The sequence below is a fragment of the Triticum aestivum genome, unplaced genomic scaffold, assembly GCF_018294505.1.
Source record: "Triticum aestivum cultivar Chinese Spring unplaced genomic scaffold, IWGSC CS RefSeq v2.1 scaffold75595, whole genome shotgun sequence".
Lineage (NCBI taxonomy): Eukaryota > Viridiplantae > Streptophyta > Magnoliopsida > Poales > Poaceae > Triticum > Triticum aestivum.
Genome location: NW_025225744.1, coordinates 1 through 14,571, shown reverse-complemented (window position 1 = coordinate 14,571; position 14,571 = coordinate 1). Strand labels below are relative to the sequence as shown.

Here is a 14,571-nt window from a genome sequence, read left to right as displayed (position 1 = left end):
ACTGGCCCATATCTCTAGTATTTTTACGAGGAAATCGTGTTAGAGTTAGGACGTGATGTAGTTAGTTAGTAAGCAGTTCCCGGCAAAAAAAATTAAGAGCAGTTGGCAGTGAGTTTCCCTTCAACACATGGCCCACGTTGCTTCCTTTTCAAGTTGTGCTCTGAAACCAACATTCCTCCCAACCCTAATGCATTGCTATTTACTCTTTAAAACCATGGTGGTTCTTTCTACAACACCCATTGTTCTCTCGAGACACAAAAGTCGACAACCATGAGGATCAGTGAAATGGATGTGGATAGGGTTGTAGGATACTTCAAGGGCAAGAGCATCCTCATCACTGGTTCAACAGGGTTCCTAGGAAAAGGTAATATGTCTTCATTAATCATGTGTGTTGATCATATCTAAAAGGAATTTTTTGGATAAAGGGCGGGAGGCTTATATTGGTGTTTCTTGTACTATTGAGGATAGTGCTTGTGGAGAAGATATTGAGGGTTCAGCCTGATGTCAAGAAGCTCTTTCTTCTGATTCGGGCCTCCGACGTCGAATCCGTAAAGTTTCGAATTCATAATGAGGTGAAATATTCGTTTCTAGTTATCCTTTCTCCTATAAGTACATCTTTTTGACATCGATGCTGATGTGTTCTTGATAATATGTTCTCATTTGTTTGCTAACCTTCTCCTGTCAAGAAGTATAGATGGAAAATGTATTGTACAATCCACATATGTATTTTGCAGTCTAACTATCGTTGTGTGTGCAGTAATAAACACAGAACCCAGGGAAACTCTTTTTTCCAATAGAAGACATTTTCATTTAATAATTTTTATACCTAACACAACCACATTGAGTGAACGCCGGACCTCTTCATCACAAGATACACATAAACCACACTTCCAAAAATGCATTGTATTACAAAATAAGTAAATAAAGAAAACATTCTAATATGGGGGAGGTCCCATCGAAAAACTACACCACCATGAATGATAGAAAAAGTCCTCTAACCTCTAGCCTCCGCAGGTATACCAAGTGTGCAGCCACTGTGTACGTGCATGAATAATATGCACATGAATTGAAACACACTTATTTCTGTGGATAAACGCACCATTCTTAGAAAGCCCAGAGTTGAAGATAAGGCTGTCACCCCCAGTAGGATATATAAGCAAAAACATTTATCAATATCCATCAACCAATTGTCAAAGATAAACATATTACGCATACTGCCGGGGAGGGGGGTTAACTGTTTTAAGCTACATGAATAACGGACTACACCACACGAGCAAAACTACACTCAAGTAATAGGTGTTCTATCGACTCATGTTTCAAAAAGACAGAACACTTGCTACCCTATTAATTCCACTTAACCACCCTGGCCTTTGGGACGGCACAACACATTCCACTTAGCAACCCTGCTTTTCAACTATAACAAGTACACCTTGTTCAAGTACGAGAAACATTAACAATACTCAGCTGGAAAACTATTCTGTCCGGAGCTTTATTGTTCCATCTGAAACACTGCATCTCAGATTCCTATCAGATTGGCGGTTAAGAACTCATTTTCCCACCTACCAGACATGAGGGATGTCATCCGTTACGGACTCATACAACAAAAATTGTTTTTAGATAGTGGTCCAAAAGGATGATCTTAATAGTTTGTAGTGAAATATTGAAGTGGACCCTCCTTGATATGGCCCTCATCCTGATCGAATATGAAAATACGTTTCTTCCTATATCTATCATTGGCTAGCATATGAAACTATTTTTTATTATCGTATCCTTGAATCAGAAATTGTAACTTCGGGCGTTGACACCATTAAATCTCTTCCTCGTGCAAGAGATGGACAATCTACTTTGCTTAATTGGCATTGTTACTCAATTTCTAGATCGGATAGGGACCTCTCCTCAGTGATCTTATCGAGATCATCAATCATGGGACTTCCTCGGTGAGGGAAACTCTTATACAAATAATCTATTTATCTATTACATTATTCCCATGGAAAATAATAAACTGGAAAAAGCCAATGCTAACTTTCTTTGTAGCACAGCTATGCAGATTTTCTTAACCCAGTAAGTCTGCAACTGCATTGGCAGCATTTGTCCCTGAGAAAGTACACTTGCTCCTGAGAGGGTAACCTTACAGATGCTTAGTACATTAACTAATAGTAATGTACGATGTTTTGTTATTTCAGATCATGGGGAAGCAGATCTTTCAAGTTTTGAAAGAAAAACATGGTTTGGAGTTTGATAATTTTGTCAAAGAAAAGATATGTCCTTTGGTGGGGGATGTCATGCATGAGAACTTTGGACTAGACACTGTCAAACTGAGAGAAGTGTCCAAGGACATAGACGTTATCATTAATGGAGCCGCCACTACGAACTTCTCTGAAAGGTTCGAAGTGTTTCATGGTCGCATATTACTGTCATAATTTTACAATAATTACATACATGCGATTAAAATAACATGTCAAAATGTGATGCTAAATTTTCAGATATGATGTGGCTTTCGACACGAATGTCTTGGGAGTGAAGCACACTTGCGAATTCGCAAAGAAGTGTACTAAGCTCAAAATGTTGCTTCATGTTTCAACTGGTGCAAACCAATACAACTATATATGTAATCTTTGCATTTGCGGAGACAAGAAATTCTGAACCGTGACTCTTTACTGATATCTATATGACTTGAACAGCCTATGTAGCTGGTGAGAAAGAGGGCCTAATAACAGAGAAGACATTCTTGATGGGTGAGACACTAAGGGTGGGCACACATCTGGACATCGAAATTGAGCTAAATTTGATCAAAGATACCAAGAGAGAACTAAGGGCTAGCAGTTCCACAGAGAAAGCTGAGAGGAAAACCATGAAGGAGCTTGGCCTCAAGAGGTTAGACATAAATAAAACCTGAATAGGAAAAAAGCAGTAATATAGTTATGCATTCGTACATTTTTCTGCCACTGATGCATTTAGTCCATGCTTACGCACGAATGAATGAAGGGCGCGCAATTTTGGGTGGCCAAACACCTATCTCTTCACTAAGGCAATGGGGGAGATGATGATAGGGCACCTGCGAGGGGACGTTCCAGTGGTCATCATTCGCCCGAGCATCATAACCAGTACAATCAAGGAGCCATTGCCTGGATGGATCGAAGGAATCAGGTGCTAAACTCAAAAAACAATATCTTGATCCTCCACAACAGCAGCATTCCATGATTACTAAGCATTTTTATATTTTGCAGGACGGTCGACACAGTGATTATGGGTCATGCGAAGCAAACCTTGCCATTCTTCGTAATCAACCTTGATTTAACACTTGACATGGTGAGTTTAATCAAAAATCAGAAACCAATTTGGAATGAAACTTGATCAAGGAATCATGTAACCAGCTCTACGTTGTGTGGTTCTGGTGGGTGGTTTGGACAGATTCCAGGGGATATGGTGGTGAACGCTATGATGGCTGCCATGGCAGCACACTCAGAGGACCATCAAGCTCAGATCATTTACCATGTAACTTCGTCGGTACTTAATCCTACACCCTCATCCCTCGTCATAGACTCAATGCACCGTTACTTCGTTGAGAACCCGCCATGCAAGGGGAGGAACGGCGAGCGTGTCCGGCTGAAGAAGATGCGAATCTTCAGCACGCTTGCGCGGTTGAGATTGTACACGGCCATCAAGTATGAGCTTCCCCTCGAGGTTAGTTCACCATTTCAACATGGAATTCCCATATATCATGAGAATGAAATTAACATTATGTGGTTTTCGTACAATCGACTGGAAAGATGCTTCGCCTACTGAGCATTGCGCTCTGTGGTGTTTTCTCACGGCGCTACAATGAGCTCAATAGAAAATACAGATTCCTCATGCATATGATCGAGCTCTATGCACCATTCGCCTTGTTCAAAGGGTGGTAAACAACTTAAACACTTGTCAGTATGTTATTTTGGTTCACTTTGGCAATTACATGGCATGCCAGTGCATCCTGTTAGCATATCTATTTCATTTGATTTTATCAATCTTATGAAGCTTTGATGACACGAACTTGGAGAGGCTAAGGATGGCAATGAACAAGGATGATCAAATTAACAATGGAGCCTATTCCCTTGACTTTGATCCCAAGTCCATCCACTGGGTTGATTATTTCTATGGTGTTCACATTCCTGGTGTGCTTAAATATTGTGTTTAACTGGCCAAATCTCCAGCAAGTTACTAGCCATGGATATACAATAATTGTACTAGGCCTTTGATGCAACTCTTCTGTTCGCCATTTAGTGCATGGAATTGGTGAGAGTATTTACCGGAGAAGAGCATAATAAATAATAATATGCCCACCTTTCTTTTACGAAAAATGAGGTGTGTCGGCATCATATGTGTTGGAATTAAACATGATATCTCTCTTTGCTGGTGTTTTTTTTTGAAAAGTAGGTAGACTCCCGGCCTGTTCATCTAGACGGTGCATACAGCCATCTTATTAATTATTCACAAAGACCTTACAAAGTAATACATCAATATGTCTGAAGCCGTCATCTTAACAACAACGGTCGCTACTTCTATCCACTTGATGAAGAGGTGCAAATAGTCTGAGCTGAATACACAAACCTCTCACCTAAGCCTAACATCTAAAGCCGGAGGCCCCAACCTAGCCACATACCGGGTATGGGGCACATACCGGTCCGACGCACTCTCATAGGTCGTCGTTGTCGTCTTCCACCGATCCAGCTTCGGAGCAGGTACTGACGCATCGACCTTATCAGGCCTGCTGTCGACGCCCCCACGAACCTAGACAATGCCTCCACCCTGCGTGCGTCCATCAACACACATCCATCGACACACGTCCATGCCGCCGAGACCCACCGTCGTCAATGTGGTAGATGCCACATAGCACCACCTCCGGCACCAGGAACCATCTGTGCTCACCTCGCTCACCCTCCATCTTAATGCCCAAGACAGCGCCTCCAAGGAGGTGACGACGCCATGGCGCCACCGCGGCCCATTCACATGGAACTAGGGTTTTCACCCAGGCAGAGAGGAAGGAGAGAGTAGAGAGGAGTTGACCTCGCCGTCACCACCGAGGAGGGAAATAATGCAGGGAGCGTCATCGACAATGTGGCCGCCACCGTCAGCCAATGGTTTCTCCCGGACAAGCTCCCACCCAGGGTTTTGAAATTCGGCCGTAAAAAATGGATTTCGGCCGAATTTCGGCCATCTCGGCCTAGGGCGAAATCTATTTTCCGCCGAAATTGGTCAAATTTGAGAAATTTTGGTCAAATTTTAATCAAATTTCAGTCAAAATTTGGTCAAATTTCAGCCGAAATTTTTAAAAACGACCGAAATTCGGCCATCTCGGCCTAGGGCGAGAAAAATCACAAACCGAAAATCAAAACGCTGCTCCCACCATGGCACCCATCAGACCAGCCACCAAAAGAGATATGGACCAGCTGATTGGGAGAGCCGCACGCGAAGATGATCCACAACAGATTTGATGGGAGGGGCAAAGGGAACCGCCTCACGCCAGGACCGCTAGCGTATGACATCGCCTGAGCCGCCGGAATCCGGTCGCCCAACCTCTGTACCACAGTGCGACAACCGGCCGACGAAGTCCGCCAGGCTGCCGGCCGGCAGATTCGCGCAGGTGCCACCTTCGCCGGCGCCGCTGAGCCACACGCAAGTAGTTTTTTCCCGGCAGTTTGACAATTAAGGGCAGACAGATGAGTTCCCGGCGGTCTTTCTGTCTGTAATTGTAGTCTCTGCATGCACACAATTCCCCTATAAATATTTGAATAGTTATCATTTACGTCCACTCCATTTACAGCACACAAAGATAGTGTGTGTGTGTACGTTCACAAGTGTAGTATTACAAGACAGCCAAAAGCAGAAAGATCCATCATGTCTAGATGCATACATAGGCATACATTTAGGTTCATAAGGCCAATATTACATTATAGACAAAAAGATCGGCCCGCCGGACTCGTTCGAGCCGGACGACCCAATGTCGCCTCCTCTCCCTGCTCCACCAACCGAGAGGAGGACGCTCATCCATTCGCTCACTATACATGTCCTCGATGTGGTGGACCGCACGGTTCCATACTTGGAGCTTCATACCAACTTCCAGCCGGATGATGATGAGGATCTGACGAGGAGACATGACTATTCACGGTGCTGCTGCAGAGGAAGGGTCGACGGCACGGGCGGTCACCCGTTCGGGGGCCTGGGGGGCTACGGCATGGCTGGAGACTGGGGTGGCGGCCGCAGAGTCAATGGTGTCCAGCCGCCGGCGGGCGGCATGGCACTCTCTTTGGGCGACCAGGGCTATGGATCGACAACCAGGACTGGCGATGGTGCAACTGTGACGGCGGTCCCTGCCTGGCCTGGTGTGCACCCCCCTGTTGGCGCTGGTGCTCGGGCTGGTCCGGCTGTCAGGCCAGCCCCTGGGAACCGCCGACCTGCTTCTTCGGGCATGGGCTCGGGCCGTTGTAGTTCGCTGGCATCCACGGCTGTTGGCTCGAGGGCTCGCGTTGACACACCCTTGGTGCCGTTGTCCGTGGCGACCACTGCGGTCGACTCTAAGGCTCTTAGGAGTACGCCATCCTTGCGCAAGGCTGACCTCTGGGGCACGCCGCCGCCTCGCCGGTTGTCCTTCAGCCCGGCGTCTCCGGTGACCTCTGCGGAACATGGTCAGGAGACTGTTGGCCTAACATTTGCTGTCCAAGCTGTGGAGGTGGGAGGTCCGGCGAGCAGGGCTGTATCGAGCGCCGCTGACAACCTGGGAGTGCAGATTTGGAACCGGATGGAAGATGATGAGGGGACAACTCTCACGCAAGAGATGGGTTTGTCCATCCAGATTCACCCTGCTCGCTGCAGCTGCCCCAGCCATGTGCAGACACCGTTCGCGACCCCCCTTCCTCAACACTTGCTACTGCCGCCCACGACGGCCAGGGAAGGGGACACTCCTATGTTGGGGCCAAGGACGGCGTCGGAGACGCGGTTGCAGGGCCTGGGAACCTCTCTGATGCCTTCAGCTATGGGTCCGAGACCAGCCACGTCAGCCCCAGCCAAACGCAAGATGCCTTTGCCGCCCAACTTCACGCCCAGATGGAGCGCACGCCTCTGCAAGAACACTATGGGACACAACTCCGGATGGCAACGGGGACGAAACTCATCGGGTTTTGCCTTCTCAAACCCATCCCCACGAGAAAATCTTAAATCCGTCCCCGTTCCCATCATCGTGCGCGGGGCTAGTTTTCCGCCCGTTCCCTAAACCCATCGGGTTTCGGGAAACCCACGAGAAAATCAAAATATTTAAACGAACATAGTGGCGACAAAGAATAACATTTCAGCAGCAAAACAAGCACATTTCAGTAGCATAACTTGAGAAAATTTCAACAAAAAACAATAGTAGATGGTTCAACAGCTATATAGAGTGTATTTCAGTAACATGATACCACATTTCAGCAACAAAGATGATCAGATTTCAGCAACAAAGATGATCAGATTTCAGACATACATAGTTCAACAAGATGTGCAATTGCACTAGTTCTAAAATAGAATACTTGGTTCACAAATCACGAGCACAAATGAGACGAAATGGTCCAATACATAAGTTCTGAAATAGAATTTATAGTTCACAAATCACTTTAAAGTTGGAATCATCATGGCATCTTTCACATCTCCAAGCCTCCAGAAGACCATCTTCTTCCAATGCCAAACCAAAGTTCCAAGTCCTAGGGAAGATCAAAATTCGCTCAAGCTAAAGCTAAACATGAAAAAAAATATGCAGATTGGTGTTATGAAATTTGCAAGTACTTGTACTTCACCTGCATTCCCTCTTGAATGTCTTCAAGACAACTCCAAAAGCTTTGTCCTTGTTCATTGTCAGCATCTATGAGAATCAAATAAGTAGTAATGAACATCTTATGAAACATTGCAGCAAGATAATGATAAACTTTATGATGATATGTAAAGAAAGACACACCTTTATATTTGTTTCTTATCCAATCTTGTGAACACATCAAGGCCTCTAAGATTTCGGGGGTAAGACGACTACCGCGGTCACTTAGAACTCTACCACTACGAGGGTTCGTTTGGCCTCGAGACGCTGGTCGCTGGGGGGTTCGGCTGCCTGGACAGCGTGGCTTTGGGCTGGGACGTATCAAACTATCAATGCATGTGTATTTAGACGGGTTTTGCCGGGTTTCGGGTTCGCGGACTATCGAAATGGGTGTAAACCCATGAAATGTGTCGGGTTGTATAATGTGCCTAATAACAGCCCCACGGGGATGAAAAAGTGCCCATCCCCGTCCCCTAATAGGGTAAAAACCCGCGGGGACGCGGGTTTCGGGGCCCGTTGCCATCTTGAGACACAACACATGCCCAGTGCAGCAGGCTCAGACTGTCCTGTTAAGGAGGATGGGGGTGATCCAAGCAGAAGAACGGCTCTTGGAAGAAGCACTTGATGAGTACCTGAAGCTGTCGACAAGCCACTCGCTCCTCACCATGTCAAGGCGGCCACTGCAATCTTCGCTTCGGGCGAGGTCGACTTCGACGAACCTCCTCAGACCGGATTTGGTGATTTCTCTCTAACAGAGGTGGTTGAGCCGTGCGGTGCCTAGACGGACCGCGCAGCTCTCTGTGGTCCACTACTTTGTTTTATAATGTCGTCTTCCTTAGGTGTATTGGCTTGGAATGTAAGGGTGTTGAATAACCCTGCCTGGAGGAGTTCGATTAGTATGTTCATGCAATCCCTCGATGTTTCCCTAGTTTGCTTTCAAGAGTCCAAGTTGGCACTCATGAATGAAACTATGGTTCGAGAGACTTTGGGACCGAGCTTTGATGGTTTTGATTTCTTGCCTGCTGAGGGCACCAGAGGGGGTATTTTCTTGGCCTGGAAGTCTGTCAGGTTGCAGGTGTTGAATGTCCAGAAAGATGAATTCATGATCTCGGCACAAATTTTGTCATTGGTAGATGGCAAGGAGTCATTGGTGTCTTCTGTTTACGGGACCACAAGAGGATGAGCACAAAGTTATATTCCCTGAGGCTATCGTGCAATTTGGTGAGCAGGTGCTGCCATGGATCCTCAACGGTGACTGATACGTCTCCATCGTATCTATAATTTTTGATTGTCCCATGCTAATATTATACAACTTTTACATACTTTTGGCAACTATTTATACTATTTTTGGGACTAACATATTGATCCAGTGCCCAGTGCCAATTCCTGTTTGTTGCATGTTTTTTGTTTCGCAGAAAATCCATATCAAACGGAGTCCAAACGCGATAAAAACTTCTGGAGATTTTTTTTGGAATATATGTGATTTTTGGGAAAAAGAATCAACGTTAGACGATGCCCGACGAGTCCATGAGGCACGGGGCGCCCCTGACCCTCATGACCACTCCGTAAGGAGTTGGTGCCCTTCTTCCGCCGCAAGAAAGCCAATATCTGGATAAAAATTCGTATCCAAACTACAACCCAATCGGAGTTACGGACCTCCGGGAATTTAAGAAACGGTGAAAGGGCAGAATCTGGGAGCGCATACACAGAAGGAAACATAGAGAGATATCCAATCTAGGAGGGGCTCTTGCCCCTCTGCCGCCATGGAGGCCATGGACCAGAGGGGAAACCCTTCTCCCATCTAGGGGGAAGGTCAAGGAAGAAGAAGAAGAGGGAAACCCTTCCCTCTCTCCCTCTATGGCGCCGGAGCTCCACCGGGGCCATCATCGTGATGGAGATCTACACCAACAACTTCGCCGCCATCATCATCAACTCTCTCCCCCTCTATGTAGCGGTGTAACACCTCTTCTCCCTGCTGAATCTCTACTTGAACATGGTGCTCAACGCTATATATTATTTCTCAATGATGTATGGCTATCCTATGATGTTTGAGTAGATCCGTTTTGTCCTATGGATTCATTGATGATTGTGATTGGTTTAAAATTTTGTAAAACTTTTATTTCAAAAGAGTGAATGTGTTATTTTAAAATTTTGCAATTGAAATAGATGTGATTTTTATGAAACAAGCTAGTGAAAAGTGAAATGTACCTTCTAAAAGTGAAAAAAGTGAATTTGAAATATTAGAAATGTGTAATGTTTTAAGCGAGTGAATATGTTATTTCAATAATGTGAACTGAAATAGATGTGATTTTCGTGGAAAAAGACAGCGAAAGGTGAAATGTAGGTTCTGAAATGAAAAACAATATGAATTGAAATGTCTGAAACTGGTCATTTCCCAATGTGAAACAGTTAATTTTAAAAGAGTGAAATATGTTCTATAAAAATGTGTAATTGAAATAGATAAGATTTATCTAAAACAAGTTAGTGAAAAGTGAAATGTATGTTCTGAAAGTGAAAAACAACATGAAACTGAAATGTCAACTTGTGAAACTGATTGAAATAATTATATCCATAAGATTTCAAGTAGGTGAAATATGTGAAATGTGTTTCATGAATCTTAAACTCAATTAACATGTATCCAAAATCAGTCTCGTTTTAAAGTTCTTGGCAACATGAGTTCAAATATATAAAAAGTTTTAAAATAGGAAGTTTCATTTAAAAGATACTAATGATTTTAAGTTAAAACGGTGAAATAAATGGATGAATTAGTTTCGGAGACAGAAGAGAGAGAATGACCAGCACATGCATGCAAGACCCTGTATCATCTGTCCAAAAGTTGGCATTGGCGAGACCTGTGTACCTTGTTTGCAGGTCCTATATCTAGGTATTTTCCGAAACAGAATGCTGCACTTTTTATACTGCATACTGTTGTACTTATCTTCAAACGGCAATGAGCGGCTCCAGATCTGCCCGTACATACCTGAACCGAGCAACACAGTTAAGCGCTTAGAGCATCTCCAGCCGCGCCACCAACATGCCCTCCTCCTCAGCCGAATTTTTAGCGTCGATGGACGAAAATCGGCCCAGTCGCGCCCCCAGGACCTCGTTTAGCGCCGCTTTGGGCCAAATCCAGAGCCGGCGATCCCGCCCCGAACCCAAGCGCCCGGGTGTCGCCTGGGGGCGCCGGCAGAAGCGAAAAGTGGTGTGGGGCCGCTCTATCCGTGATGGGAGGTGTCGTGGTTTTGTCACGGCAGATGTCCTCATGAAAGGACTTAGTCGTGGAGCCATCGCTACGGGTTAGCTTGAAGGGGTTAAACCGGACAGGGGACACGGGAATTTATACTTGTTCGGCCCCTTCGATGAAGGTAAAAGCCTACGTCTAGTTTGTGATGGGATTATTGGGGTTTCGATGACTAGGGAGCGAATACGCTTTGCCTGAGTCTCGAGTTGTTGTTGTCTATCCTGAACCGCCGCCGGGTCGTCCCTTTATATACACAGAGTGACGCCCGGCCGGTCTACAGAGTCCCGAAACCGGCTCATACAAGTGTCCGGCTTGGTCTCTTCCTTTTCCTAACTTACAATACAAGTTATATAAATATGGCGGTTCACCGCTATAGGCCCTAATCTGCCTCTGGGCTCTGGGCCTCTAGCCTTATCAGTAAAGCGCCATCTTATTTGTCTTCCTAAGCTTCAGTATAGTTGAGCATGAACCGGCCCCTCCTGGGCGGTTTACCCTCAGTAGTTATATCCTCAACATTAGGCCCCAGATTGATTTGAACATGTTCATGTCAATCTTCAATACTTAGAAAAACTCCTTGAATATCTTCTAACGATTCTCGTAAACCGCCATATTGTCTTTTCCCTGTGACTTTTGGTAAACCGCCATGACGTCATCATCTGAACGCTGCAGTGAATCATCATGACGTCATCTCTGTATAAAAAGATAATAAAGATTCCCTTCGACTTAATTAATTCCCGAAGATCTGGGCCTCTAGCCTTTTCCCTCTTTAGGCCCTTCGATTCTCGTGCCTGCCGTTTTATCCCCCTTTCTTTATAAATAAGACCGGGGCTCCTTCCATTTTTTCCCCTTGCCTCTTCGCATCGTCTTCCTCCGCGCGACCCGAAGAACTCAAGCATCGCCGCCGCCATCGACCTCGAAGCTCTACCTCATCTCAGGCCGCTGCATCAACCTGAACATTTCTAGAGATCCGCAACTCTCCTCCGCTGCTCCTGAGAATCCGGTAAGCTTTCTTCCTGTAACCCTAGATCTCCATTAGGGCTTCATGTTCTTCCCTGTTCATCGACGTTCATCATCGCTTATCCGCTTTCTCTTAGCTTCTTTACTGAATCTTGCTTATGCCTGATTGTTTCTTTTGCTGCTAGATCCGTAACTTTAGTCCATCACCTTATAGCATCTTGTTGTTCCTAGAAAAAACTGCATCTGGACTTTGTCTATTCCTCTTAGCACCATTGTAGGGCTCAGAAAAATTTCCTCACTGAACCACGGTAGATCCAAAATTATATCACCATCTTGTGAAACTTGTTTTTGCAATACTTAGTAGATTTTCAGCTCTGGCCCTTTCACCTAAGGGCGGTTTAACCTGTAATAGTTGATAATCCGTCATATGCCATTAGCCCTCACTTAAACCGTCGTCTTGACTTGAATAGCAATGTCCGGTTCACCTCATATGTACGCTTTGATTAAATTTCCGATTTAACATTGATGAATACACATGAACCGTCAATCGTAAACCGGCCTTTATCTTTCCATTACAGTTCTGCTCTTCAAGATGACCAAGCAATTTTCTGCCTGCAACTGGGTTCCATCCCGGATCACGGAAACACAAATCAACGGATTCGTTGTAACGGGCGCTTTAGCTCCAAAAAGTGTCCTTCATTGGCGAGTTCCTGGCCCTGAGTGCCCTCCTGAGCCTCAAGATGGAGAAGTGATTGTGTTCATGCGACATCTATCCCAGGGTTTAAGCCCTCCCGGATCAAAAAATTTCCGGGATGTACTTGCCAGCTTCCAACTCCATCCTCAGGATATTGGACCAAATTCCGTGTCCAACATATGCAACTTCCAAGTGTTCTTTGAGGTTTACCTGCAAGAAGAACCAACGGTTGAGCTCTTCCGGGATTTCTTCCACTTAAACCGCCGAACTGAGTTCTCTGACGGCACCAATACTGAACTTGGTGGTGTATCAATTCAAAAAAGGAAAGAGGTTGATTTTCCTCATGCCAAACTTCACAGCCATCCTAAAGACTGGCATCAAACTTGGTTTTATTGTCAGAACACTGCCCCTGCTGGAGAAAATCCTTTGCCGGGCTACCGCGCTCACCGGCTTAGCAATGGCCACCCTTTACCTCCACGAATGACTGCCAAAGAACGGCAAGCTTATGCACCTCAACTCGCCAAACTCCGGGCTCTCCTTGCCAACGGTTTGACTGGTGTTGATCTTGTCCGCTGTTGGATTTCATGGTACGTCATATCTTTAAGCCGCCGCCCCGGATTGATGTATGAATATACCGGCAAGACCAATGATCCTCAACGGTTTAACAAAATAGAGCTGACTGATGATAAAGTCACTGAAAGTGTAAAGAAGATGCTTGACGAACCGATCACCATATGCACCCAAACCGGTCTGCGCCCTTTTTATGCCTCCAACAAACCGCCAGTGGTAAAGACTTTAACCTTGTACCTTTTTAATCCGTCTCCGCTTTAACACTAATATAATTATCCTTTGCTTTAATCTTGCAGACCAACAACTCCTTCTGGAAAAGGAAAACTCAAGATAAACTGGCCAGGGCTCCTCGTTCCAAGAGCAAAGTCACCAAGAAAACAGCCAAGAAGAAAACCGCCGAGTCTTCTGATCCGCCAGAAGATGTCAATGAATCGGCTGAAAAGGTAGAACTTGACTCCCTTGGTTCCTTCTTCATGCACCTTATTGACAATAATTATTCCCAGGATGATGCGGAGGCCTGCCATGCAGACCATGTTGAGGTAATAGCTCTTTCTTCTGATTCAGATCTAGTGCCGGTTAAAAGATTTCGCCGTGCAGTTCGAAAAGTGAAATACTCTCACCCTCTTGCTTATTTGGATCCAAAACTTTCTTTGAAGACGCAGCAACCTAAAGGGCGTCGCACAACCCGACACAGTGGCCAGCAAGTCACCTCTTCCAGTATACCAGACACACCAACTCGGAAGCGTCGTCCAGAGGTTGCGTGTTCTCCCGAAAAACTTTATCCTTTGAAGGATTTCTTCCGATACCCTCTCAACCCGTCTGATTCGAATTATCAGGTGTCTTCCAATTCGTCTGGCGGTTCATCAACCACTCAGCTGGCTCCCCTTAAAACCGTCGCTGGGTAAGTGTACTTGCTTTTCGGCTTATTTCTTCATGCATAGGTTTATCATACTAATCTTTATTTTGATGTTGTAGTACCAAGGCCCGACTAAGCAAGAAAGCCAAGACTAGCAACCCCTCTGACGATGTTGAACCGAAAAAGACCCCCGAAAATGCTGGTGAAAATCCTGATATTGTCATGAATGACTCTGCCCCGCAAGACCCAGCCACTGATGCTGATCCGCCGAAAGCTGATCTGGCTACACATGTTGACACATCAAGTCCACGTGCTACACCTTCAAGTCCAGTTGTTGATCCGCTGAGTTCAACTGCTAATCCGCCAAGCCCTGCTGCCACTCCGCCAAGCCCAGCCAAAGATAATGTCAATCAACCGAGCCCAGCCAAAGATGATGA

At 45.5% G+C, this 14,571-nt stretch overlaps 1 protein-coding gene across 1 annotated transcript; it reads left to right on the top strand.

Moving 5' to 3' along the window:
* Positions 1–244: 244 nt before the first annotated feature.
* Positions 245–4,337, top strand: LOC123172362 (probable fatty acyl-CoA reductase 4). The gene is made up of 10 exons (XM_044589357.1): positions 245–364; positions 469–572; positions 2,184–2,383; positions 2,484–2,584; positions 2,682–2,874; positions 2,986–3,147; positions 3,228–3,309; positions 3,412–3,684; positions 3,771–3,898; positions 4,015–4,337. The coding sequence occupies exons 1-10, from the start codon at positions 271–273 to the stop codon at positions 4,172–4,174; spliced, it is 1,497 nt and encodes a 498-aa protein (XP_044445292.1). The 5' UTR covers positions 245–270; the 3' UTR covers positions 4,175–4,337.
* Positions 4,338–14,571: the final 10,234 nt, after the last annotated feature.